At 51.9% G+C, this 27,602-nt stretch overlaps 1 protein-coding gene across 4 annotated transcripts; it reads right to left on the bottom strand.

The window, feature by feature from the left end:
- On the bottom strand, positions 1-27,193 carry NIBAN3 (niban apoptosis regulator 3). 4 transcript variants are annotated; one of them, XM_037992194.2, is made up of 15 exons: positions 27,040-27,193; positions 23,624-23,754; positions 22,103-22,228; positions 20,772-20,886; positions 16,083-16,250; positions 14,252-14,367; positions 14,065-14,169; positions 13,728-13,890; positions 12,903-13,093; positions 10,982-11,140; positions 9,836-9,952; positions 9,630-9,737; positions 7,466-7,577; positions 4,422-4,505; positions 1-1,798 (listed from the first exon to the last, which is right to left on the bottom strand). In XM_037992194.2, exons 1-15 carry the CDS (start codon positions 27,092-27,094, stop codon positions 1,686-1,688), a joined length of 1,863 nt encoding a protein of 620 aa, XP_037848122.2. In that variant the 5' UTR covers positions 27,095-27,193; the 3' UTR covers positions 1-1,685. The 4 variants fall into 4 exon arrangements, with proteins under 4 accessions (XP_037848122.2, XP_072872915.1, XP_072872916.1 ...); XM_073016814.1 differs by lacking the exon at positions 1-1,798 and adding an exon at positions 3,571-4,284 and having other exon boundaries at positions 9,836-9,919; XM_037992193.2 differs by lacking the exon at positions 1-1,798 and adding an exon at positions 3,572-4,284.
- Between the last annotated feature and the right edge of the window lie 409 nt (positions 27,194-27,602).

The following is a 27,602-nucleotide window of genomic DNA, read 5'->3' on the forward strand; positions in this document are numbered from 1 at the left end:
TGAAGGGCACATGTATTGTGCAAATGTATTTCAGAAGGTGGAGTTGAAGGGAAATAGGTGGAAAGGTCAGGAATATCTCATTGTCTTGAGGTAGGCTGAAAACTCCAGACAGAATGGGAGGAAACGGTCTCCATGGGGTGTGAAAGTCCCTCTGCAAGCTGAACCAAGAATACAGGGGAATCCCTGTGGAACCCACTCCGGAAGCAGCTGCAAGACAGCAGAGAGGCTGCCAGTATCTACTTGGCAGATGACTTTTCTGGCAAGCAGAGGAAGTCGGTAAAAGCTTGTCTCCCAGCCAGGAAACTTGATACCAAGTTAAGAGTCGGAGCTAGGAAACAAACCCAAAAGGCTCACAGCAAGCAGAGAAAAAAAAAAAAAAAAAATCTGTAACCTGTGTCACAAAGCCTTCATATCTTTCAGATATAAAGAGTTATTAGATATCAATAAGAAAAATACAAACACTCCCAAAAAGTAGAAAAAAGCTATGAACAGGCAATTCACTGAAAAAAAAAAAAAAAAAAGAAAAGAAAAACTACAAACATGTAAATGGCTAATCAATATATTTGGATTTTGTTTATTGAGACAGGGTCTCACTCCCATTGCCCAGGCTGGAGTGCAGTGGTGATTGCACCTTGACTTCCCAGGCTCAGGTAAATCTCCCATCTCAGCCCAGCTTTTATTTATTTATTTATTTGTTTATTTATTTATTTATGGCTGGTCTCGAACTCCTTGGCTCAAGCATTCCACTTGTTTCAGCATCCCAAAGTTCTGGGATGACAGGCATGAGCCACCACTCCCAGCCGCTAATTTTGTATTTTTCGTAGAGATGAGGTCTCACTATGTTGGCCAGGCTGGTCTTGAACTCCTGAACTCAAGCGACCTGCCTGCCTCAGTCTCCCAAAGTGCTGGGATTACAGATGTGCACTACCGCACCTGGCCATAATAAATTTATTTGTAAGTTCAATTTAGTCAAAGAAATTCAAAATAAAATAATGAGATTTCTGTGTGTCTCTAATTGGCATGGCTTTTTTCTTTTTATGAAAAGTCCTAGTGTTTAGAAAGGATTTGGAGGCTGGACACAGTGGATCACTCCTGTAATCCTAGCACTTTGGGAGGCCGACACAGGAGGATTGCTTGGGTCCAGGAGTTTGAGACCAGCTTGGGCAGCATAGCGAGACCCTGTCTCTATTATTTAAAAAAAAAAAAATTAGACCAGGTGCAGTGGCTCACACCTGTAATCCCAGCACTTTGGGAGACTCAGGCAGGCAGATCACTTAAGGACAGGAGTTCGAGACCAGCCTGGCCAACATGGTGAAACCCCATCTCTACCAAAAATACAAAAATTAACTGGGTACAGTGGTGGGCGCCTGAAATCCCAGCTACTTGAGAGGCTGAGGCAGGAGAATTGATTGAATCCGGGAGGCTGAGGTTGCAGTGAGCTGAGATCCTGCCACTGTACTCCATCCTGGGCAACAGAGCAAGACTCCGTCTCAAAAAAACCAAAAAATTGAAATAAAGGCTTGGAGAAAATTCACAAATAAATGCTGCTGCTCAGAGTATAAAATGGCACAGTGTTCTGGAGGTGCAGGGGTTACAAAAGCCTAAAGATGGCTCATCTGTTTTGGCCTAGAAATTCCACTTGTAGACATTTATCCAATAGAAACAAGATAGGTGTGGGTGAAGATTCAGCTCTGGAATGTTCCTTGAGAAGGTGGTGGGCAGAGTGGCTGGATCTGGGCACCAGAGCCTGGCTGCCTGGGACAAGTCCCTCCTTCCCGCTCAACCTCAGTTTCCTCATCTGTATAATGGAAAATAAACAGACATAAAAAATCAGACATGTCAGATGCCCGGCAAGTAATAAGTGCTTAAAAAATCAGAGTTAATAGAAATGTTGGCTGGGCGCAGTGGCTCATGCCTGTAATCCCAGCACTTTGGGAAGCCAAGCCAGGTGCCTGACCTCCCCATCACCTGAGGTCAGGAGTTCAAGACCAGCCTGGCCAACATGGTGAAACTTCATCTCTACTAAAAATACAAAAATTAGCTGGGCACGGTGGTGGGCACCTGTAATCCCAGCTACTCGGGAGGCTGAGGCATGAGAATCACTTGAACCTGAGAGGCGGAGGTTGCAGTGAGCCGAGATCGCGCCATTGCACTCCAGCCCGGGTGACAAGAGCGAAACTCCATCTCAAAAAATAAAAATAAAAATAAAGAAATGTAGGCTGGGCGCAGTGGCTCATGCCTGTAATCCCAGCCCTTTGGGAAGCCGAGGCAGGCAGATCACCTGAGGTCAGGAATTTGAAACCAGCCTGGCCAACATGTTGAAACTACTAAAAATACAAAATTAGCCAGGCGTGGTGGTGGACGCCTGTAATCCCAGCTACTGGGGAGGCTGAGGCAGGAGAATCGCTTGAACCCATGAGGTGAAGGTTACAGTTAGCCAAGATGCTGCCACTGCACTCCAGCCTGGCGACAGAGCGAGACTCCGTCTCAAAAAAGAAAAAGAAAAAAAGAAAGAAAAAGAAATGTATAAGCAGTCAAAAGATGAAAGGGTGAAGGATAGGAAAGAAGGTTCTCGGAAAAGGAGCTAAAAGCAGCTCCTAAACCTCCCGGACAAAGGTGAGGGGCACCAGGTGAGGCTACCCTGGTGGACAGCCCTCTGTTGAAGTGACAAACACATATACTTTAAATTCTGAGGTTTCCCATTGCAGGATTTGCCCACAGGAACCTGCACTTGCAAAAACAAAACAAAAGAAAACAAAACAAAACAAAACAAAAACAAGTATGTACAAGATTATCCCCTGTAGCACTGGCTGTTAGTATGAAGACTAGAAACCAAATGCCCGTTGGTTCTGGTTAAATAGATTCAGGAACCCATCTACAATCCCTCACATCCAATTGCAAATCCTTAAATATTCTGACACTCAGAAGTTTGTATTTGTTTGTTTTTTTGAGACGGGCTCTCTCTCTGTGGCCCAGGCTAGAGGGCAGTGGTGCCATCATAGCTCAATGCCACCTCCATCTCCAGGGCTCAAGTAATCCTCCCACTTTGGCCTCCCAAGTAGCTGGAACTACAGGTGCATTCCACCACACCCAACTAATTTTTAAAATATTTGTAGAGATGGGGTCTTGCTATGTTGTCCAGGCTAGTCTCAAACTCCTAGGCTCAAGCAATCCACCTATCTTGGCCTCCCAGAGTGCTGGGATTACGGGTATGAGCCACTGTGCCTGGCCTTAGAAATCTTTCTAGGACTGGGCTGGGCGCGGTGGCTCACGCCTGTAATCCCAGCACTTTGGGAGGCCAAGGTGGGTGGATCACTTCAGGTCAGGAGTTCGAGACCAGCCTGGCTAACATGGGGAAACCCCATCTCTACTAAAAATACAAAAATTAGCCAGGCGTGGTGGCAAGTGCCTGTAATCCTACCTACTCTGTAGGCTGAGGTGGGAGAATCACTGGACTCCCCAAGGGGGAGGCTGCAGTGAGCTGAGATTGTGCCACTGCACTTCACCCTGGGAAACAGAGTGAGACTCTGTCTCACAAAAAAAAAAAAAAAAAAAAAAAAAAAAATAAGTATTTCTAGGACTGTTTAACTATTTATACAAGTTAGTGTAAATATCAATCAGTTTCTCTGTCCCAGATCAGCTAGGAAGTGTATTAGTTAGCTATTGCTGCATAAAAAAATTGTCCCCCAAATTATGCCCATCTTGCAAGCTCTTGCTGGTGGCAAACCTAAGGCCCCCATCACTACAATCTCCCTTTCCAAGTTGGCAACAGGAAGTAGCCATTGGGAGATGCCCCCTAAATCCTGGGATTAGATGGGATACAAAAGCTGGGTGTGGTGGCTCACATCTGTAATCCCAGCACTTTGGGAGGCTGAAGCAGTCAGATCACCTGAGGTCAGGAGTTTGAGACCAGCCTGGCCAAAATGGTGAAACCCCATCTCTACTAAAAATACAAAAATTAGCCGGGCATGGTGGCATGCGCCTGTAGTCCCAGCTACTCGGGAGGCTGAGGCAGGAGATGCACTTGAACCTGGGAGGAGGAGGTTGCAGTGAGCTGAGATTATGCATTCCAGCCTGGGCAACAGAGCTAGACTCTGTCTCAAAAAAAAAGAGAGAGAGAGAGAGAGAGAGAGAGAGAGAGATGGGACACAAATTCACCACAATCTCAGCTCCCGAGGGCTGAGCTCACATGCATGTCACAGCCTGGGCTTAGAGAGTTCCTCTGTAGCTCAGATACACTCCACAACTTCCCACTGCATTTGTTCACGAGCTTGGCCAGCCTGGCTGGTTAAGGAGATGAGGTATATTCAGTTCCATTCATGAACCCACATGCATGACAATCCCATAAACCTCATGTGGGCCCCCACCTCCCCACCCCCAGCCATCACTGGCATGTTTCAGAAGCCTGTAGAGTTCCCCACCTGCTCCCTCCTGTTCCCATGGGACCTCCAAGCAGCCGTCCAGAGTGCAGGATACATCATTGGCACCAAGGGTCTTTTTCAGTTCTGAAATGAGACGAACTCTTGGACACACCTGGGGAATCCCAGGCATCAAGGGGCTTCCGTGCATTTTCCCAGAGAGACTATGAATGTCTCAAGCAGAAATCCTAAACAGGTGGCTCACATAGACCCTCTCTTCAAGCCCGCACCCATGGCAGACATTGCTAACCAATCCCTGCACCGTTCACCAAGCCTGGACACTGCCAGTCCCACCTCCCGACATGCTGCTCTAGGCAGACATCACAAATCAGTATCAGGATGGACCCACTTAAGGACACATAAAATCTCTAGGAAGAGAAACTCATTGAGGTCACCTGTTTCTGGATTTAATTCTGCAGTCAGAAAATAGGTTTCTTTTTCCTATTTAAAACTTCTACTATTTTAAGGAAGCTTCGTTTTTCTTGTTTAGATGCTCACAGACACATCCTCTCCCTCATTCCCTGGCTCCCAAGAACCCACCTTCTATGGGGGTGTCTCCCAACTCTCTGACCTCATCTTTTTTTTTTTTTTCGAGATGGAGTCTCGCTCTGTCGCGCAGGTTGGAGTGCAGTGGCGCAATCTCAGCTCACTGCAAGCTCCGCCTCCTGGGTTCATGCCATTCTGCCTCAGCCTCCCGAGTAGCTGGGACTACAGGTGCCCTCCATCACGCCCAGCTAATTTTTTGTATTTTTAGTAGAGACGGGGTTTCACCGTGTTAGCCAGGATGGTCTTGATCTCCTAACCTCATAATCTGCCCGCCTTGGCCTCCCAGAGTGCTGAGATTACAGGCATGAGCCACCGCGCCTGGCTGACCTCACCAATATAATATTTTTTTTTTTTTTTTCTTTTTTGAGACAGAGTCTAGCTCTGTTGCCCAGGCTGGAGTGCAGTGGTGCGATCTTGGCTCATTGCAACCTCTGCCTCCCGGGTTCATGCAATTTTCCTGCCTCAGCCTCCCAAGTAGCTGGGACTACAGGCATGCGCCACCACACCCAGCTAATTTTTGTATTCACAGTAGAGACAGGGTCTCACTATGTTGGCCAAGCTGGTCTCAAACTCCTGACCTCCAGTGATCCACCTGCCTCGACCTCCCAAAGTGCTGGGATTACGGGCGTAAGCCACCGTGCCCAGCCGCTGACCTCACCTTCTATGTCTGTTCTTCCTCTTTCCTTCAAATGAGGGCTTTTTGAGATTCCCTTCTGTTCTCCACACACCTTCCCTGGCTTGTGGCCACCTCACCTTCACTTAGTGACACCTGAAGCCCGACACCTCTGACACCTCCAGCTCCCACCTCCACCTCCCTCCTAGTCTCTGTCCCCTTGGCTGCTGCCCCTGCTCGGGCCTGTCCTTTGTTCCCAGAACCGGGGCCTCAGCCTCCTCCCTCACTTCCAGTCTGGCTTCTGTTGACCTCTGCTCACACACCCTCCATGGCTTCCCATTGCCTGCACAATAAATCTAAATTCCTCTGCCTGTCATTCAAGGCCCTGCACGTCTTCCAGCAGCCTCCAGCCTCCCACTCCGTGCCCTTGTGCTGGCTGCATGGATGCTGACATTCCCTGAATTGCCACTGCATCCCGTTCACCCCCCAATCAGTGCACACATCTCAGTGATCATGGGCATTAAGTAATTCATGAATGAACTCAGGAAGCAGGAGGGAGAAAGATATTTCTGGAGCTCCTTCCCAGCTCAGAAGCTCCTAAGAGGCCAACTCCAACTCTGTAAACCTCTAGGGCCTCAATGCCAGCCCAGAGAAAAACGGAGTGGTTGTTAAATGAATAAATTTAAATGTCTATCCGTAGTTTGTTGGTTTTAAGATGGAGTCTCTCACGCTGGTAATCCCAGCACTTTGAGAGGCTGAGGCAGGCGGATCACGAGGTCAGGAGTTCGAGACCAGCCTAGCCAACATAGTGAAACCCCATCTCCGCTAAAAATACAAAAATTAGCCAGGTGTGGTGGCATGCACCTGTAGTCCCAGCTACTCAGAGGCTGAGGCAGGGGAATGGCTTGAACCCAGGAGGTAGAGGTTGCAGTGAACCGAGACCACACCATTGCACTCCTGCCTGGGTGACAGAGTGAGACTCCGTCTCAAAAATAAAATAAAAAATAAAAGATGGAGTCTCGGCCAGGTGTGGTGGCTCACGCCTGTAATCCCAGCACTTTGGGAGGCCGAGGGGAGAGGATCACAAGGTCAGGAGTTTGAGACCAGCCTGACCAACATGGTGAAATCCTATCTCTACTAAAAATACAAAAATTAGCTGGGCGTGGTGGCATGTGCCTGTAGTCCCAGCTACTCAGGAGGTTGAGGCAGGAGAATCGCTTGAACTCAGAACTCAGGCATCAGAGGTTGCAGTGAGCCAAGATCATTCCACTGCACTCCAGCCTGGGCAACAGAGCGAGACTCTGTCTAAAAAAAAAAAAAAAAAAAAAAAAGAAAGACACAGTCTCGCCGTGTTGCCAGGCTGCAGTGCAGTGGCTCAATCTTGGCTCATTGCAACCTCCACCTCCTGGGTTCAAGCGATTCTCTTGCCTTAGCCTCCCGAGCAACTGGGACTACAAGTGTGTGCCATCACGCCCGCCTATTTTCTTATATTTTTAGTAGAGACGGGGTTTCACCATATTGGGCAGGCTGGTCTCAAACTCCTGACCTCAAGTGATCTACCCACCTCAGCCTCCCAAAGTGCTGGGATGACAGGTGTGAGCCGCCACACGCAGCCTGTATTGGTAGTTTTTGAACTCTGCCTCCTTCTTCTCATCCTGAGAACTCCTATACATCCCTCACTGCCCCAATCCAATGACCCTTCCTTCAGAGAGTATCCATCCCTGCCCTTCTGAGCTCCTCTGCCCTGGACCCCCTCTGGCCAAGTCCTGACTTAAGGTCAAATGGCAAGTAGTCACAGGAAGTGAGAGTCGATGGGGCCCTGGTGGGGCTCAGTACATACAGGCAGGGGACGCCAGACTCCTCTGAGCCACGGCAGGGCAGGACTCACCTCGGTCAATCCTCTGCAGCAAGCACCCCCGGATGACGTCCTCATAGATGCCCTCAGTGGTCAGAGCCTGGCTGCCCATGGCAAGGACATCCCCCTCGAACTCAGGCAGCTCCTGGAACCATGTTGGGTTAGGGGCTTGGCTGGAGAGGAGGGCCCCTCTAGAGGCCTACAACATAGGCTTCTGCCCTAGCCCTGGGCCTGATTAGCTGTGGGGTTGGGGGCAGGGGTTGGGCCTCAGTTTCCTTATCTTTATTTTTAATTTTTTTTTTTTATTTTAAAAATAAACAGGCCGGGCGCGGTGGCTCACACCTGTAATCCCAGCATTTTGGTTGGCTGAGGCGGGCAGATCATGAGGTCAGGAGTTGGAGACCAGCCTGACCAACATGGTGAAACCCCCTCTCTACTAAAAACACAAAAATTAACTAGGTGTGGTGGCGGGTGCCTGTAATCTCAGCTACTTGGGAGGCTGAGACCAGAGAATCGCTTGAACCTGGGAGGCGGAGGTTGCAGTGAGCCAAGATCACACCACTGTACTCCAGCCTGGATGACAGAGCAAGACTCTGTCGAAATGAAATGAAATGAAATGAAATGAAATGAAATGATTAGTCTCGGTCTGTCACCCAGGCTGGAGTGCAGTGGCGCAGTCACAGCTCACTGCAGCCTCGACCTCCCAGGCTCAAGCGATCCTCCCACCTCAGCCTCCCAAGTAGCTAGGACTACAGGCGTGCACCACCACACCCGGCGAATTCTTGTATTTTTTGTAGAGATGGGGTCTCACTATCCCAAAGTGCTGGTATTACAGGCATGTGCCACCACGCCTGGCCTCAGTTTCCTTATCATTGAAATGGACTCAGTGGCCCATATTCTCTAGCATTGTGGAAAGGATTCATGGGATTAATTAGGTGCAGCAAATCACACCTCACAGGGAATAGTACGAGTGTCTCAACTGGGACTTCCCCAACTCCCAGCCACTTCCTCTAGAGGATTCTGTTTGTACCCATGTCAGACATCCACCTGGTGCCCATGAGCCCTGTGTGCCCAGGTACCTAGGACTCCCCCGACCTCCTTCCCACTCTCCTACTCACTGAGCTTCAGCCACACCCACCTTGTCACTGTTCCTCCAATACACCAGGCACGATCAGGCCTCAGGGCCTTTGCACATGCTAAGCCCTCTGCCTGGAATGCCCTTCCCGGGACATGGCCCGTGCCTTCATTTCACAGGGAGATCCTTCCTAACCCTCTGGTAACTCCCTACCCAACCCTTATCCACACTCTCCATCTGTCTCCTCCCTCCACTGATGCCCATGTCACCTGGTGATATGTGACATATGGGACCCATCCCAGCTCTTCTGTGGCAGACACAGGGTAATGACCCCCGTCATAGGTGAAGCAGAGGGCATTGTGGCAGCCCAGAAAAGCCACCTGACCCAGCTCCAGGGCTCAGGGTGTGGAAGTCCCTTTTTTTGAGATAGGCCCTTGCTCTGTTGCCCGGGCTGGAGTGCAGTGGTGCGATCCTAGCTCACTGCAGCCTCAACTTCCTAGGCTCAATTGATCCTCCTACCTCTTGGCCTCCGGAGTAATTGGGAAGACAGGCACACACCACCATGCCTGGCTAACTTCTGTATTTTTATAGAGATGGAGTTTCACTGTGTTGTCCAGACTACTCTCCTGGCCTCAAGCAATCCCCCCACTTTGGCCTTCCAGAGTGCTGGGATTAAGATGTGAGCCACGGCACCTGGTCAAATGGTCTCTAATGATCAAAGAGCATTCTTTTTTTCCTTTTTCTTTTCTTTTTTTTTTTTTTGACACAGAGTTTCACTCTGTCACCCACGTTGGAGTGCAATGGCACGATCTTGGCACATTGCAACCTCCCCGTCCCGGGTTCAAGTAATTTTCCTGCCTCAGCCTACTGAGTAGCTGGAATTACAGGCGCCCGCCATCACACCCGGCTAATTTTTCGTATTTTTAGTAGAGACGGGGTTTCCCTATGTTGGCCAGGCTAGTCTCGAACTCCTGACCTTGTGATCCGCCCTCCTTGGCCTCCCAAAGTGCTGGGATTACAGGCGTGAGCCACCGTGCCCGGCCTCAAAGAGAATTCTTGCCCACTTTACGTGGATGAATGGTGATGCTGTCAGACCTGCCTGCACACTTCCCATTAACTCACCTTTTTGCAGCTTGGCTCGAGTTGGCTCAGCACAAAAGGTAAAAAGATGCAGAGACCCCAGCCTCGGATGAACCTCCTCTGCGCCAGCCCGCTGTCCGATTCGAATTTCTGCACAACATACCCAGCGGCGCCTCTGTTCAGTGTTCAACCATCTGAGCACCCAGGCCCACTGCCACCCCGTGCCACCCCGTACCCACAGATCACACCTTCAGCACGCGCCCCCTGACTCTCTCCAGCCTCTGGGCAGCCTGGTCACAGTTGAGGGCCATGGTCAGACACTGGTCAGCCAGCTGCAGGAAGGTGGCCACAGCGTCAGCTATGAGCTGTAGGAGGAGATGCCGTGATGACCCCAGAATCTGTGCTCCAGCCTCCTGGGCCCCACTCCAGCCCAGCTGACCCCTTCTCAGCATCCAGCCTGCCCCAACCAGCCACCTCTGCCCAACCTCCTCCTCCTTGTCCCAGGAAACACCTTTCCCCTCCTCTCAGGACCTGGGGATTGTCTAGTCTGTGGGGGACTATGTGCAAACTGGCAAAAAGCCCCCTCCCTCTGGGGGATGGTGCCAGGGTGCCTAGAATGGAGACCAGAGAGCCAGCCAGAGTTCAACCTCCTCTGTTGAGCACTTTTGTGCAGTGCACAAACTGAACAACTGTGCCAGGTGGTACTAGATCATCTCACTCTCTGTCTTCTTCTGTCACCATGTCCAATAGCAGGTCCCACCTCAGACTTCAAAACACTTCTTGCTTCTCCCCACTGACATCCCCCATCCCGGTGCAGGCCTCCCCCCTGCCTCCTCTATTCCTGCCCCCAACAGCCTGTGCTCCCTACGGCAAGCAGAGCTTCCTAAACCTTAAATCCAGCCATGCCCTCCCCCTGCTCATATACCTGCTCTGGCAATGGCTCCCCATTGCCATCAGGAAAGAACTCACCCCTTAGCCCCACACTCAAGGCACTGTGCCATCTGCCCATCCATCTCATTGGCCTATCTTCCCCATTTCTGAAAAATTGCTCCACGTTCCCCAAATGCAGACAAGCGCTCTCAACACTATTCACTTGGGACTGGTGGCAGCCCCATTCCTCCCACTGCTGTCCCATGTTGGAAGTCCCCTCCTCCTGAAAGTCCTGTCAACCCCAGAGATGGATCAGGAACGTCCTTGGCTCTCCCTGTACATCCCGCCCCAGCTCTGTCCACCACATGTGGCTGCTGCCTGGTCACGGGCTCATGTCCCCATGAGACTGGCAGCCCCACCAAGTTGTCTCCATCATTGTGGTCTCTCCAGGACACACTTAGCGGGGGTTCAGTGGAGGCTGTCTTCACAGCCTGGTCTCCTCCCAGCCTCCTGCTCACCCTCACCTGCTGTGCAAGATCTTGGGCCCCAAACACGAGGCTCTGCATCCCCAGAAAGCCAAAGGGTGCTGCCAGCTGCCCCAAGCGCCCGTGGCTCCGTTCGGCCTCACGGTAGCACGTCTGCATCAGTGCCAAGTCCCATGGTATCTCTCCAAATGAGTAAACCTGTGCTCCCGGAAGCAGTTTTGGGAGGAAAATGCCGTCTGCTGATTGCAAAGGGCCAAGGACCCCATAGCCGATTCACCAAAGGAGAAATACAAATGAAAACACATCCTGCCTCAAAGAAACTCATAATAAAGTAGCGGTGGGCCAGGCGTGGTGGCTCATACCTGTAATCCCATCACTTTGGGAGGCCGAGGCAGGTGGATCACTTGAGGTCAGGAGTTCGATACCAGCCTGGCCAACATGGTGAAACCCCCTTTCTACTGAAAATACAAAAATTAGCCAGGTGTGGTGGCGTACACCTGTACTCCCAGCTACTCAGGAGGCTGAGGCATGAGAATCGCTTGAACCCGGGAGGTTGCAGTGAGCCAAGATCACACCACTGCACTTCAGCCTGGGCGACAGAATGAGACTCTGTCTCTAAAATAAAATAAAATAAAGTAAAATAAGTTGCAGTGAGGCATGGTGTCATGGACATAAAATGATAAAACCTAAAAAAACTATAACAAGCGATGCTGGCACAATTGAGAGGAAATGAGCACATTTCCTGGCCCTGGATCTATGAATACCACCTTATGTTCTCTCTGTGCTGGGCCCTGGGGCTGCAGATATGGAATACTCCAACCCAGTCTCTGTTTACAAATTGGGGGAGACAGAGTATAGAAATCACCCACAGTGGTATGAAAGTGAGGCTGTGATAAGAGAAGCACAGGCTACTATAAGACATAGAGGGGACCAGGGACAGTTTCTGGAGAAGGTGATTAGGAAATGGAGGCTTAAGAATGAGTTGAAGGCCGGGCGCGGTGGCTCAAGCCTGTAATCCCAGCACTTTGGGAGGCCGAGACGGGCGGATCACGAGGTCGGGAGATCGAGACTATCCTGGCTAATACGATGAAACCCCGTCTCTACTAAAAAAATACAAAAAAACTAGCCAGGCGAGGTGGCGGGCGCCTGTAGTCCCAGCTACTCGGGAGGCTGAGGCAGGAGAATGGTGTAAACCCGGGAGGTGGAGCTTGCAGTGAGCTGAGATTCGGCCACTGCACTCCAGCCTGGGTGACAGAGCGAGACTCCGTCTCAAAAGAAAAAAGAATGAGTTGAAGGTTGCCTGGCACATCGTAGGTGCTACAGTATGTATGTATGTATGTATGTATTTTAGGCGCTACATGTATATCAGATGCACTGAGGTGACCTGCCTTGAAGAGAATTCTCTGGGTTGTTGCCCTGCAGGGGAATGGGAGGAGGAGTTTGGGGGGATGACCTCAGTCTGATTTTGCTAAATTGCCACTCTTCTCATCCAACTCCTTTCGCCTCACGTTTTAAACTGTGCTCCACGGCCAGTGCTGTGGCTCACGCCTTAATCCCAGCACTTTGGGAGGCCAAGACAGGCAGATCGTTTGAGCCCAGCCTGGGCAACAAAGCAAGACCCCCATCTCTACAAAAGAATTAAAAAATTAGCTGGGCATAGTGGCGTGCACCTGTATTTCCAGCTACTTGGGAGGCTAAGGTAAGAGAATCGATTAAGCCCGGGAGGTCAAGGCTGCAGTGAGCTAAGATTGTGCCACTGCACTCCAGCCAAGGTGATAGAGCGACACCCTGTCTCAAAAACAAAAAACAAACAACTGTGCTCCAGTGACCATAGCATGGTGATGGGTCCACAATAAGTAAAAAGCAGCCTAGAACAAATTCAGAGAAGATTTTCAACAGGAAAGACTCAAATTAACACATCACCCTCTGGCTCACTGAACCCCTACACACGAGAGCTCACCTCCCTGCGCAGCCGCGTGCCCGAGGGGCTCTGGCGCAGGCGGCGGGACAGTCGGTCCATGCCTTGAGTCAGGAGGGTCCGCACCGCCTCGAGCGAGGCTTCCACGGTGCGCAGCAGGGTCTGCACGACCCGGGGCAGCTGCGGGTCCACCTCTCGGCGCAGGCACGACTCGAGCGGTCCCCTGATATCCGCTGGGAGTGGAAGACACTGGTCTGGAGTCCCCTCCGCAAGGTGCCTCACAGATGGGGATGTGCAGGGGCCCTAGTTCAGTAGGGCGAGGGGGACGCGAGCAGGGACGCTGAGCGTCCTCTTCTACCCTTTGTGATGATGAGAAAACAGCCTCGGAGAGGTGGGCCGAGTCAGGATTCCCACCTGGGTCTTTGTAGGGGCCACCTTGGCCCACTCTGCCCATGTATCAGCCTTTACCCCCGCCCCTCCTCCGCTGTTCTACTTCCCAGGCCAGCCCACTCGCTTTGGCCCGGCTTAGGGCCTCAACTCCGGCAGCCTCAGCCTCAAGGCCACGCCTATCCCCTGCTGAGGCCCCTCCCTTTTTGTATCCACGCAGCCCCCTCAGGACCTGGGGTCCTGGGGACAGACTCTAGGCCCCGCCCCCAGCGCCTCGCCCACAAGACCACGCCCACTGTCTCGCCTAGGTCCCGCCCCTTCCCCACCCTTTCCCTTCCACATCCTATGCTTGGCCCCGCTCCTCTCTGACCACGCCCCTTATTTCTCACAAGGCCTAGCCCTTTATTCGCTTAGGTCACGCCCCTTTTTCCCCAGTATTGCCTCGCCGCTCCCAGCCCAGGTCCCGCCCCCGGGTCTCACTCCGCAGTCGCCCAGCCACACGCGCCCGCTGCCTCAGTAGCTGGTCCACGTCCGGGCGGATCGTCTTCTCCAGGGATGCAAGCAGCTCGTCCTTTTCCGGCTGGAAGGCGCGGAGCCTGGCAGAGGCCCCGGCCAGGACAGCTGCGTGAATGGCGTCTAGAAGCTGCCCAGACCGGTCGAGAGGACCCCACGCAGGACAGGAGTGCAGGACAGAGCCGAGACACGGGGCGGGGATGGGGGTCAGAGAGACCAGAAGAGAGTTTAGGCGACAGTCGTGGGAGGGGAACCCGAGCGCCCGGATCCCGCCCCCTGTCCCGGGTCCGGACGCAGGGCAAACCTCGGTCCAGGCCCAGGCACGGGCGCGGCCTGACCCCCGCAGGCCAGGAAGGGTCTGGGCTCGCAGCGCGGGAAGTTGCTCCCGCATCAGCACCGCGGTCAGCACCTGCGGGAGAAGGGGCCATGGGCGCCGCGTTCGGCCGGGAGGGGGCCTGGGGGTCCTGGGTGCGGCCTCGCGGGGCACTAACCTCGGCGTCTGAGCCTAGGGTCACGTCGTCGTCGCCAAAGTGGCCTTGGTGCTGCCGGTAGAGTCGGACGGCGTCCAGGAAGGCCCGGGCAGCGGGGGCCTGGCTTCGCTGCAGGACTGAGCGGGGCTGCTCCTCAGTGCCTGCTGGTGGCTCCCCTGCCTGGCTCCCCTGCCTGGCTCCCCATGGCCCGGGGAGGAAGCCCTCCACCTGGCCAGTCCCCAACACCCAAGTCTTACCCATCTCTGGAACTTTGCATAGGTAGTGCCGTCCACAGGGAACACATTCCCCCAGGACCACCAACTTTATTCAACTTAGAAGGAATCCTCTACTGGCAGCCACAGTCCTGTGACCTGCAGTTCAGGCCATACATACTGCAGCCACTAGCTGCTCCTCTAGTTGCATCGTTTGTGAGGTCAACAACCTGCCCAACTGTGTGTGTCAGTCCTGCTGCTCCCCTACTTTTTTCTCTTTCCTTTCCTCTCTTCCTTCCTTCCTCTCTCTCTTTCTTTCTTTTCCTTCTCTTTCTTTTCTTTTTCCTTCCTTCATTTCTTTTTCTTTCTTTTCTTCTCTCTCTCTCTCTCAAATGGGGGGTCTCTCTGTTGCTCAGGCTGAAGTGCAGTAGCATGATCATAGCTCACTGCAGCCTCCAAGTCCTAGGCTCAAGTGATCCTCTCACCTTAGCCTCCTGAGAAGCTGAGACCACAACTGCATACCACCAAGCCCAGATAATTTTTGTATTTTTTGTAGAGATGGAGTTTTGCCATGTTGCCTAGGCTGGTCTTGAACTCTTAGTGTCAAGTTGGAAGTTGGGATTACAGGCGTGAGCCACTATGCCTGACCTATTCCCCGTCTTCACTTGGCTGGCCGTTCATCTTTTTTTTTTTTTTTTTTTTTTTTTGAGACAGAGTCTCGCTCTGTCGCCCAGGCTGGAGTGCAGTGGCGCAATCTCGGCTCACTACAAGCTCTCCGCCTCCCGGGTTCACGCCATTCTCCTGCCTCAGCCTCCCGAGTAGCTGGGACTACAGGCACCCGCCAGCACACCTGGCTAATTTTTTGTATTTTTAGTAGAGACGGAGTTTCACCGTGTTAGCCAGGATGGTCTCGATCTCTTGACCTTGTGATAGTCCCGCCTCAGCCTCCCAAAGTGCTGGGATTACAGGCATGAGCCACCATGCCCGGCGGCTGGCCCCTCATCTTTTACAGACCCCAACTTCCCCTCATCTGGGAAGCCTGCTCTAACCCCCATCCCCCAGACTGAACTCCCATAGAACCCTGTGTGTCTCTGTTACAGCCCTAGTCACTCACAACTGCCTGGTGTTCCTTCCGGCTCCCCCAACAACCCATTTTCTTTTCTCTCTCTCTCTCTCTCTCTCTCTCTCTCTCTCTCTCTCTCTCTCTCTCTCTCTCTCTCTCTGTGTGTGTGTGTGTGTGATGGAGTTTTGCTCTTGTCACCCAGGCTGGAGTGCACTGGCGCAATCTTGGCTCACTGCAGCCTCCACCTCCCAGGTTCAAGTGATTCTCCTGCCTCAGCCTCCCAGGTGGCTGGGATTACAGGTGCCTTCCACCATGCCCAGCTAATTTTTGTATTTTTAGTAGAGACAGGATTTCACCATGTTGTCCAGGCTTGTCTAGAACTCCTGACATCGGGTGATCTGCCTGTCTTGGCCTCCCAAAGTGCTAGAATTACAGGCATGAACCACCACACCTGGCCTAACAATCCATTTTCTGGGTAAGGAAAGTGAGGCCTGAAGAAGTCCCAAGCCAACAGAGGCTGAGCTGTCTGACCCCAGACCATTAGCCTCACAAATGTCTGACCCGTCTTGAGACCCACCTGTGCCCCGAAGCCGGATGCCACCCTGCAGGGCCAGCCTCCAGGCATGCTGTGCCTCCCTGGTGGCTGCAGAGAAGCAGAGGTGCCGGCGGAAGGGGTGCTGCAGGAACAGCGGGAAGCTCACAGGCACTTCCAAGAGGGAGTCAGGCTCTTCCTGAGTATGGTCTCCTGAAAACAAACAGGAGATCTCATCTTCTAGATGTTCATTCACTAGGAGAAAATACCTCTGAAATGCATACAACTGTCCCTGGCATGGGCAGTTGCTTGATAAATAGGAGCCGCACCATGATACTTGCCCCCATCCTTATTCCAACAGCACTGAGGGGGGCACAGTTTTCGGGGAAGCAGGGTCACCTTCTTCCATTGTATGCCCAAGGCAGACATCACCAATCCATCCCAGCATTGTTTTCCAGCCTCAGCATTCTTTTTTTTTTTTTTTTTGAGATGGAGTCTCGCTCTGTCGCCCAGGCTGGAGTGCAGTGGCCAGATCTCAGCTCACTGCAAGCTCCGCCTCCTGGGTTGATGCCATTCTCCTGCCTCAGCCTCCCGAGTAGCTGGGACTACAGGCGCCTGCCACCTCGCCCGGCTAGTTTTTTGTATTTTTTAGTAGAGATGGGGTTTCACCGTGTTAGCCAGGATGGTCTCGATCTCCTGACCTCGTGATCCACCCATCTCGGCCTCCCAAAGTGCTGGGATTACAGGCTTGAGCCACCGCGCCTGGCCTGAGCCCAACTTTAAGTGGCGTTTTGGAGTCAGTCAGGCCCGAGTTCCAACCTGACCAAACTACTTTCATTTTCTTTATTTTTTTTAACAAAAGGGACAGGGTCTCACTACGTCACCCAGACTGGTCTAGAACTCCTGAGCTCAAGCGATCTGCCCGCCTCAGCCTCCCAAAGTGCAGGGATTACAGGTGTGAGCCACTGTGCCCAGCCTGGCCAAGCTACTTTCTAGCTCCACGACTAGGGCACACGTTTCCATGAGCTGTGATTTTCCTGCCCAAATGGGGTTAACAGTGATACCGATGACCTAGAATTATTGACAAGACAAAATAAGTGAATTCAGCTTTGGTTAATTTATTTGGGGGCCAGCTGCAGTAGCTCATGCCTGTAATCCCAGCACCTTGGGAGGCCGAAGTGGGAGGATCCCTTGGGCCCAGGAGTTCCAAACCAGCCTGCACAGGTATTTTTTATTAAAAATATAAATAAATGAAAAGAAATATTTAGGGTCTCCTAAGTCTCCAGTGTTTTGTTCCACTTTCCAGGATGATATACACAGACTGTGATAAAACCCAACAATACAGGCCAGGCGAGGTGGCTCCTGCCTGTAATCCCAGCACTTTGGGAGCCTGAGGCAGGTGGATCACTTGAGGTCGGGAGTTCGAGACCAGCCTGGCCAACATGGTGAAACCCTGTCTCTACTAAAACACAAGAATTAGCAGGGTGTGGTGGTGGGTGCCTATAGTCTCAGCTACTCAGGAGGCTGAGGCAGGAGAATCGCTTGAGCCTGGGAGGGGGAGGTTGCAGTGAGCAGAGATCACACCACTGCACTCCAGCCTGGATGACAAAGCAAGACTCTGTCTCAAAAAAAAGAAAAAAGAAAAAAAAAAAGAAGAAGAAGAAGAAAAGAAAAGAAAGGAAAAGAAAAGAAATGAAAAGAAAATCAATAATCCAGAAGGTGGAAGCTCCTGGTCATCTCAGCCTTCGAGCCTCAGCCCCCAGAGACGATAATGACTGTTAATAGTTTAGGGGACATTTCTCCAGATTCTAAAATCTGCACAAGGCAGGAGCTCGAGACCATCCTGGCTAACACGGTGAAGCCCCGTCTCTACTAAAAAAAATACAAAAAATTAGCTGGGCGTGGTGGTGGGCACCTGTAGTCCCAGCTACTCGGGAGGCTGAGGCAGGAGAATGGCGTGAACCCGGGAGGCAGAGCTTGTGGTGAGCCGAGATCATGCCACTGCACTCCAGCCTGGGCGACAGAGCAAGACTCCGTCTCAAAAATAAAATAAAATAAAATAAAATAAAATAAAATAAAAATAAATAAATAAATAAATAAATAAATAAATAAATAAATAAAATCTGCACGAAACTGAGTGAAGTGCATATCTGTGACAAGATGGGTTTTTCTGTCTTGGAACTGGCCACTTCACTCCTTGATACATTTGGGACACTTTCAGTGGCTAAGTTTTGCTTTCTTTTATTTATTGTTTTTAAATTTTAATTTATTTTCATTTTAGAGATGGAGTCTCCCTCTGTCACCCAGGCTGGAGTGCAGTGGTGTGATCATAGCTCACAGTGGCCTCAAACTCCTAGGCTCAAGTGATCCTCCCACTTTGGCCTCTCAAAGTGCTGGGATTGCAAGTGTGAGCCACCTGGCTTTTTTTTTTTTTTTTTTTTTTTTGACAGAGTCTTGCTCTGTCTCCCATGCTGGAGTGCAGTGGTGCGATCTTGGCTCACTATAACCTCTGCCTCCCAGGTTCAAGCAATTCTCCTGTCTTAGACACCCGAGTAGCTGGGATTATAGGCATGCACCACCACGCTCGGCTAATTTTTGTATTTTTAGTAGAGATGGGGTTTTGCCCTGTTGGCCAGGCTGGGACCTCAGGTGATCCGCCCGCCTTGGCCTCCCAAAGTACTGGGATTACAGGCATGAGCCACCACACCCGGGCATTTATTTATTTATTTATTTATTTATTCATTTATTTATTTATTAATTAAATAGAGACAGGGCCTGGCTTTGTTGCCCAGGCTGCTGAAGTTAGTGGTGTGATCATAGCTCACGGTATCCCCTAACTCGTGGGCTCAAGTGATCTTCCCGCCTCTGCCTTCTGAATAGCTGGGACTACAGGCACGTGCCACCACACCTAGCTAATTTTATTTTTTAAAATGTTTGTGGAGATGGGGGGGTCTCACTATGTTACCCAGGCTGATCTAGAACTCCTGGCCTCAGGGAATCCTCCTGTCTCCGCCTCCCAAGTACCTGGGACTACAGGCACATGCCACCGCAGCCAGTTCACTCTTCATTACCAAGGGCCAGGCCATAATTTATTTAATCAACCCTCAAGAGATGGGTATTTGGGCAGATTCTGATGTTTTGAGCAGCATCAACATCTCAGCAGACTACATCTTTGTGTCCTTTGACAGCAAGATAGCTTTTAGGTGAAGCAGAGGGTGCGATTCTAGCTCTGCTCTTGACTGACCGTGTGACAATCCTCAGCCTCAATGTCCTTATCTGTGAAATGGGGTAGTTAGCGATGGGGTTCGCCTGCTGGGCAGACATTATGAGATAGTGCAAGCCCAGTGCTGAGTACTTGCCAGGCACATGCCTGGAATCATTCCTTCTCTAATCCCTCCTTTCCCCTCCCCTCCCTTCCCCTCCCCTCCCCTCCCCTTCCTTTCCTTTCCTTTCATTTTTTTGAGACAGAGTCTCACTTTGTCTCCCAGGCTGGAGTGCAGTGGTGCGATCTGGACTCACTGCAACCTCTGCCTCCTAGGTTCAAGCGATTCTCCTGCCTCAGCCTCCCGAGTAGCTGGGATTACAGTCTCACGCCACCATACCTGGCTACCTTTTGTATTTTTAGTAGAGACAAGGGTTTCACCATGTTGGTCAGGCTGGCCTCATGAGGTCTCCTCGTGACCTCAAGTGATCCACCTTCCTTGGTCCCCCAAAGTGCTCAGATTACAGGTGCATGTCATTACACTGGCTACTTTTTGTATTTTTAGTAGAGACGAGGTTTCACCATGTTGGCCAGGCTAGTCTTGAACTCCTGACCTCAAGTGATTCACCTGCCTCGGCCTCCCAAAGTGGTGGGATTACAGGCATGAGCCACTGTGCCCAGCCTATTGTTTTTAATTGTTTTTTTTTTTTTTTGAGACGGAGTCTCGCTTTGTTGCCCAGGCTGGAGTGCAGTGGCGCGATCTCAGCTCACTGCAAGCTCCGCCTCCTGGGTTCACGCCATTCTCCTGCCTCAGCCTCCTGAGTAGCTAGGACTACAGGTGCCCGCCACCACACCCAGCTAAGTTTTTGTATTTTTAGTAGAGACAGGGTTTCACCGTGTTAGCCAGGATGGTCTCGATCCCCTGACCTTGTGATCCGCCCGCCTCGGCCTGCCAAAGTTCTGGGATTACAGGCATGAGCCACCGCGCCCGGCCGTTTTTAATTGTTTTTGTTGTTGTTTTTGGAGGTGGGGTTTCACTCTATTGCCCAAGCTGGAGTGCAGTGGGACAATCTCGGCTCACTGCCACCTCCACTTCCCAGGCTTAAGCGATCCTCCCACCTCAGCCTCCCAAGTAGCTGGGACTACAGGCATGAGACACTGCACCCATCCCAGATTTGCCTGTTTTTATCATTTGCTATTTTGATTCTGGTCCCATGACCTAACTCTCCCTCTCACCCTTGCAAGAGTGTTTGTTTGTTTGTTTGTTTGTTTGTTTGTTTGTTTGTTTTCCAAAGCGGGGATGCTCATCCGGGGCAACGCTGACCCCCAGGAGACACTTGGCAATGCTGGAGCCATTGGTGGTTGTCACACCCAGGGTGGGGGCTGCTGCTGGCATGGAGTGGGTGGAAGCCAGGGATGCTGCTTAATGCCCTGCTGTACACGGGACGCTCCCACCGCAGAGAGTGATCTGGCCCCCATGTTAATGATCCTGGGGTGGAGAAACCTGTTTCTGGGAACCCCGGGACTCTTACCCAAGGAGTCCGGGCAGAGAGCGTCTAAAAGGCGGAGATATTCTCGCTGGGAAGTCAGGAGTGTGTATCCCGTCAGGGCTGTGGAGCCAAGGGGGTGACCCCCGTTTTCATATTCCTACAAAAGGCACCCAGAGAACCAACATGGGACAGGTCTGAATGGTGGCTTCTGTGTCCCAACTGTACTATCAAGGGAAGATTTCAGATGAGCTGAAAAATCCTCTGCCCCTCCCCACTCCTCCCTCCCTCTCCTTTCCTCCATTCCTCCCTCTGTCTTTTTTTTGTTTTTGAGATAGAGTCTCGCTCTGCTGCCCAGGCTGGAGTGCAGTGGCATGATCTCGGCTCACTGCAACCTCCGCCTCCTGGGTTCAAGCGATTCTCCTGCCTCAGCCTCCCAAGTAGCTGGGATTACAGGCACCTGTCACCACACCAGGCTAATTTTTGTATTTTTAATTGAGATGGAGTTTGGCCATGTTGGCCAGGCTGGTTTTGAACTCCTGACCTCAGGTGATCCACCCCGCCTTGACCTCCCAAAGTTTTGGGATTATAGGCATGAGCCACCGTGCCCGCCCTAGGTTTTGTATTTTTAGTAAAGATGGAGTTTCACCATGTTGGTCAGGCTGATCTTGAGCTCCTGGACTGAAGGGATCCATTCGCCTCAGCCTCCCAAAGGGCTGGTACTACAGGCATAAGCCACCAGGCCCGGCTCTCCCTCCCTTTTTTTCCCTCCTCTCTCCATCCATCCTCCCTCTGTCCCCATAACTTCCTCCCTTCCTCCCTGCTTCCCTTCTTTCCTCCTGTTCCTGCCCTCTCTCTCCCTCCTTCCCTTTCCCCTTTCCCTTTTCCCTCCCTTCCTCCCTCAATCCCTGAGTTCCCAGCACCCACTGACTCCCCATGTGCCGGGCCAGTCCCAAGTGCTGTCTGAGGACCCTCTTGTTGAAACCTCAAAGCCCTACGTGGTGTGAAACATCATCATCCCATTTCACAGAAGTAAAAACTGAGTTTCAGAAAGGTAGTGATCGCTCCAAGCTCCCCAGTCAGAAAACAGAGCGGTCGGAGGCATGACTTGCAAAGGCTCCAAGAGGTTGAAACCACAGCTCTGATACTGACCACGATCCTATCCCTGGACTGGGTGTCAGTTTACCTACGCAGCACAGCAGGGGATGGGACGAGATGGTTGCCTATGACAGGCCAGACACATAGGGGCCCAAGATTCATCCTCGGTGATTGATAGAGGTGGCGCTATGCTGAGAGATGGACCCCACAAACCTAGAGGCTGGTGGGAGTGGGAAGGAAGGACCCAGAAGCAGAAAGACCACGTGCCAATCACGCACCTCCTTGTGGCTGAACCACTCCAGGCGGCCGTCCCCACGCAGAACACAGAAGATCGGCTGCCACCGGGGTGGGTGGCCCCGAAGCTGGGTCAGGGGTCCTCGGTGCTCACGGACTCGGGGCAGCTTCTGCAGGAGGAGGGACCAGTGGGTGTCAGGGGGCTGTGGGCTGATGTCCCTGTGGCCCGACCACCCAGACAACTCCCGTTATATCCTGGGATGATGCTCAGGCCCCGTGATGCCCCAGACTGGACAGGGACAGTCCCAGGCGGGAAGGGGCTCTGTGTCCACAGCTCCTGGAGCCCCCCGCCCTGGGTGGCACAGCTGGGAGGTGGGACGTTCCAAAGAGGCAAAAAATCTCAGCCCGGATTGGAGCGTGGGACCAAGCATTAGTAATAAGCATGGATCCCAGGTTCAAATCACACCTCTGCAGTGTGACCTCGGGCAGGCCATTTGGCCTCTCTGTGCCTTAGTTTCCTCATCGGTCAAAGACCCGTCTACCAAGAGGGTGAACACTGAGTGAGTTGTGTGGGGCACGCAACTTCATGGCTCTGGAGACGTCTGGAGGCCAGGTGCAGTGGCTCACGCTTGTAATCCCAGCACTTTGGGAGGCTGAGGTGGGGAGATCACTTGAGTTCAGGAGTTTGAGACCAGCCTGGTCAACATGGTGAAACCCCATCTCTACTAAAAATACAAATATTACCCAGGCATGGTGGCGGGCGCCTGTGGTCCCAGCTACTCGGGAGGCTGAGGCACGAGAATCGCTTGAACCTGGGAGGTGGAGGTGGCAATGAGCTAAGATGGCTAAGATGGCCACTGCACTCCAGCCTGGGCAACAAAGCAAAACTCAATCTAAAAAAAAAAAAAAGTTACTCCATTCCACATCATGATATGCTAATTTGTTTGGAGTCTTCTATCTCCCATCAGATTGTGAACCCCAGAGGTTACGGCAGGATCTATCCTTGTCACTGGAGAAGGGCTGTGTGTCCTCATGCCCAGCCCATGATGTGGCATGAATTACACGCTCAGTGAATGGTTGTGTGTGTGTGTGTGTGTGTGTGTGTGTGTTTTGACAGAGTCTAGCTCTGTCACCCAGGCTGGAGTGCAGTGGTGCAATCTGGGCTCACTGCAACCTCCACCTCCCAGGTTCAAACAATTCTCCTGCCTCAGCCTCCCGAGTAGCTGGGACTACAGGTGCATGCCACAGGGTCTGGCTAATTTTTTTTTTTTTTTTTTTTTTTGGTATTTTTAGTAGAGATGGGGTTTTGGGGTTTCACCATGTTGGCCAGGCTGGTCTTGAACTCCTGACCTCTGGTGATCCGCCTGCCTCGGCCTCCCAAAGTGCTGAAATCACAGACGTGAGCCACTGCACCTGGCTTCTCAGTGAATGTTTATTCAAACAATGAATATTTAAAGTCACCCTATGGCAATAGCAAAGGTCTGAGGTTGGAAGCATGGCCTAGGGAGGGCTCCTCCAGGACCCTCTCCCCACACTCAAATGTCCTCCGCCCCTCCAACACCCACTTTGCTGCGTAGCAACTGGCTTCCAGCCGGCTCCTGAGGGCCCAGCTCTCGGGAGATCTGCCGCAGGATAGACGCTGCCAGCTGCCCGCGGTAGCAGGGCAGGAAGTTCCTCATCAGGGTGTCCACCTGACCTGCAGGGACAAGGAGACAGTGAACCCAGCAAATTGAATCTGCCCAGGAGACCTGCTTGGGGAGGGCAAAACAGACAGGGAAGCCACCTGGGGTCTCCTTCAGTCATCCTGAGCTGCTGGACAAGTTGTCACCAAATTCCATTCACCCTTCACCCGCCGTGCCTCTTTCCATCCATGTGGCTGGATGAGGGAGCTTCTTTATTTTTATTTTATTTTATTTTATTTTTGAGATGGAGTCTTGCTCTGTTGCCAGGCTGGAGTGCAGTGACACGATCTCGGCTCACTGCAACCTCTGCCTCCCAGGTTCAAGCAATTCTCCTGCCTCAGCCTCCCAAGTAGCTGGGACTACAGGCGCCCGCCACCACGCCCAGCTAATTTTTGTATTTTTAGTAGAGATGGTTTTCTTGTTGTTGTTGTTTTGATACAGTCTCACTCTGTTGTCAGGCTGGAGTGCAGTGGCACTAACACAGCTCACTGCAACCTCCACTTCCTGGGCTCAGGTGATTCTCCCATCTCAGCCTCCCAAGTAGCTGGGACTACAGAGACTACAGGTGCCCACCACCACGCCTGACTAATTTTTCTATTTTTAGTAGAGACAAGGTTTCACCATGTTGCTCAGGCTGGTCTTGAACTCCTGGCTCCTTCGCTTGTCTTGTCCTTTTTTTTGAGACAGGGTCTCTGTCCCCCAGGCTGGAGTGCTGTGTTGCAATCTCAGCTCACTGCAGCCTTGACCTCCTGGGCTCAAGTGATCCTCCCACCTCAGCCCTACTCCAGTAGCTGGGATCTTGTGCACATGCCACCATGACCAGCTAATTTTTTTTTTAATTTTTGTAGAGACAAGGTCTTGCTGTGTTATCCAGGCTGGTCTCAAACTCCTGGCCTCAAGTGATCCTCCCACCTTGGATTCTCAAAGTGCTGGGAATACAGGTTGAGCCATACCTTCACTTAGAGCTCATGTACCATGTAAGCAGATGGTTTGCTGAGCTTTGACACAATCACACATCCGTGAAACCCTCACCACAATCAAGATAATGAGCAGATCCATCACACCCAAAAGTGGCCCCATATGCTTTACCCGGGGAGCTTTTCAAAAGCTTTTAAAGTTCCAAAGCACACAGGGGAACTTTCTGTGAGTGATGGAGGTGTCCTGTATCCTGATCTATCTAGGAAGTCGTCACATGGGTGACTAGCTCTTTGAGCTGTTGTCCTAAGGCATGTACACTTGACTGTACATAAAACATACTTCCATTCTGCTGCCCAGAATGTGGACCCAATGGCTGGAGCTCCAGCAGCCATTCTGTGCCATGAGGCTATCTCGGACACAGGAATCCACACATGGCAGAGCCATGAGCTGGAAGGACTTCAGGTGTTTTTTACTAGCCTGCCTGCCTCCACACCTCTCAGTTTGAGGGAAAAAAAAAAAAAAAAAAAAAGTCCTTATCTTGTTTAAGCCACTATCAGGGGAAAAAAAAAAAAATTCCCAGTGCTACATAGAGTAACTCTTTGAATCCTTACAATGCCCCCATGAGCTAGGTATTGTTGCTATCTCCATTTTACATATAAGAGAATGAAGCCCAGGGAGGTGCAGTCACTTACCAAAGGGCACACAGCAAATGAGGGAATGACCAGGGTGTGAATGTGAATTGTTTCTTTGCAAGATACATCACTTGCTGTTTCTCCTGTCCAAAATGCTCTTCTAGCATCTCCTTCCTACCAACGCCATCACATCCCTCCAGCCCCGACTTGACCGTTGTCTCCTCGGTGGGCAGTCCCCCACCTCTGCTCTTCCCCACACTCGAGGAACATGTGAGCTCTCTCCCATCATTCTCACCACACAATTTTGGGTCATGACTTGACCCAAAACCAAAAAAGCACTGTTCCAAGCTGCTGCATAGAATGTAGACCCAATGGTTGGAGCTCCAGCAGCTGTTCTGTGCCATGAGGTCACCTTGGGCACAGAAGCCCCACATAGCAGAGCCATGAGATGGAAGGTGTTTAGACCATGAGCCTGCCAGGGTAAGGACAACACCAACCCCACAATGTCCCCAGCGCCCAGCACAGGTGGTCACCCCTCATATGAGGACAGAGGGACCTGAATGGCACTGAATCTGGCACTGGCCCCTCTTAGTCTCAAATTGGGAACTGAGCCTCCATCCCCAGGGTCCTGCTGAGGGGCCTGCTTGTCCCTGCCCACTCAGGAAGACATCACTCAGGGCCTGGCTGGGTCTGGGACACCTTCCACTTGGCCCCTTGCCTCCCACCTGAACCTCTGCCCTAAATCAGGTCACCAGATTTACCAAATAAAAATAGGAGACACAGGCTGGGTACAGTGGCTCACACCTGTAATCTCAGCACTTTGGGAGGCTGAGGTGGGCAGATCACCTGAGGTCAGGAGTTCGAGACCAACCTGGTCAACATGGTGAAACCCCATCTCTACTAAAAATACAAAAATTAGTCAGGCGTGGTGGCACATGCTTGTAATACCAGCTACTTGGGAGGCTGAAGCAGGAGAATCGCTTGAATCCTGGAGGTGGAGGTTGCAGTGAGCCAAGATTGCACCACTGCACTCTAGCCTGGGCAACAGAGGGGGACTCCGTCTCAAAAAAAAATAAATAAATAAAAAAGATAAAGGGTTAATTGGTTCTCAGCATAAGTGTGCACTATGCAAAATTTGGGATATACTTATACTAAAAATAAGATGCAGGCCAGGCACAGTGGCTCTTGCCTGTAATCCCAGCATTTTGGGAGGTTGATGTGAGAGGATCGCTTGAGCTCAGGAGTTCAAGACCAGCCTGGGCAACATAGTGAGACCCTGTTTCTACAAAAACAAAAATAAAAAAATTAGCCAGATGTGGTGGTGCACGCCTGTGGTCCCAACTATTCGGGCTGAAGTGAGAGGATCACTCAAGCCCACAAGTTCAAAAGCAAACTGGGCAACATAGGGACACCCTGACTCTATTAAAATATAATAGTAATAAAAAAATAAAATAACTGTGGTCCCAGCTACTTGGGAGGTGGAGGCGGGAGAATCGCTTGAGCCCAGGAGGCCAAGGTTGAAGTGAGCCATGATCATATCACTGCACTCCAGCTTGGGCAACAGACAAGATCCTGCCTCAACAATAACAAAAGATTCACTGTGAGAAATTTACATTAAGAAGGCATCCTGTGTGTTTGACAGTCCTAGGTCTGAACTCCAACCCCATCTGCTGCATGGAGCATGTGGAGCCAATGGCTGGAGCCCCCGCTCACCCGGACTCCCACCCCGTCCCCACCCCGGCTGCTCACCCCTTAGGTGCTGCTGCTGCTGCTTGTCCAGAGGGCTCGAGGGTCGCCCGCCCATGCTGCTGCCGTCTCCTGGGGCTCCCCTTCCCCTCCCTACGACCACCGCCTGCGTTCCTCAGTTCAGGGGCACCTGGGTGGCGGGTGAGAGGCTTGGACGCAGTGGGTTCAGAGGCCCCACCCCGGCCCCACCCCATGCTGCACCTGCATCCTCCCCACTCCCTTGGGGCCGGTATTGCCCAGAACCAGTGGTTTCTGTAGAGGCTGCGGGGACAGTCCCGGGGGTAGGTTGTGGGGTGTGGGAGAAAGAAAAATCATAGCTCATCTTGGAGGAGGGCGGCAGGGCAGACATCTGGCAGGACCGGCCAGCAGTCACCGTGTATAGGGGCTGGAACAGGGGGATGGGCAGGGAAGGGGCATCTAGTTCCTGGTGCCACACACACCCCCACCACTGTGCCTACCCTGTGCCGGGTGAGGCTGGACCCCAGAGAGGATACAGCCCTGGCCCAGCTCCTAGGTGTCCCCAGGCCGGGAGACAGAGCTGGACAGGCACTCCCAGACTGTCTCTG

The sequence above is a fragment of the Chlorocebus sabaeus genome, chromosome 6, assembly GCF_047675955.1.
Source record: "Chlorocebus sabaeus isolate Y175 chromosome 6, mChlSab1.0.hap1, whole genome shotgun sequence".
Taxonomy (NCBI): domain Eukaryota; kingdom Metazoa; phylum Chordata; class Mammalia; order Primates; family Cercopithecidae; genus Chlorocebus; species Chlorocebus sabaeus.

What these genes read in the sequence shown, in the direction of transcription:
- NIBAN3 (XM_037992193.2), bottom strand. Translation starts at nt 27,094, where the DNA reads ATGGGCGGGCGACCCTCGAGCCCTCTGGACAAGCAGCAGCAGCAGCAC. An exon ending in GCCAGTTGCTACGCAGCAAA is followed by an intron (nt 22,229 to 23,623) that starts GTGGGTGTTGGA and finishes CTCCTCCTGCAG; the next exon opens with AAGCTGCCCCGAGTCCGTGA. An exon ending in CCCAAGATCTTGCACAGCAG is followed by an intron (nt 9,953 to 10,981) that starts GTGAGGGTGAGC and finishes CTCCTCCTACAG; the next exon opens with CTCATAGCTGACGCTGTGGC.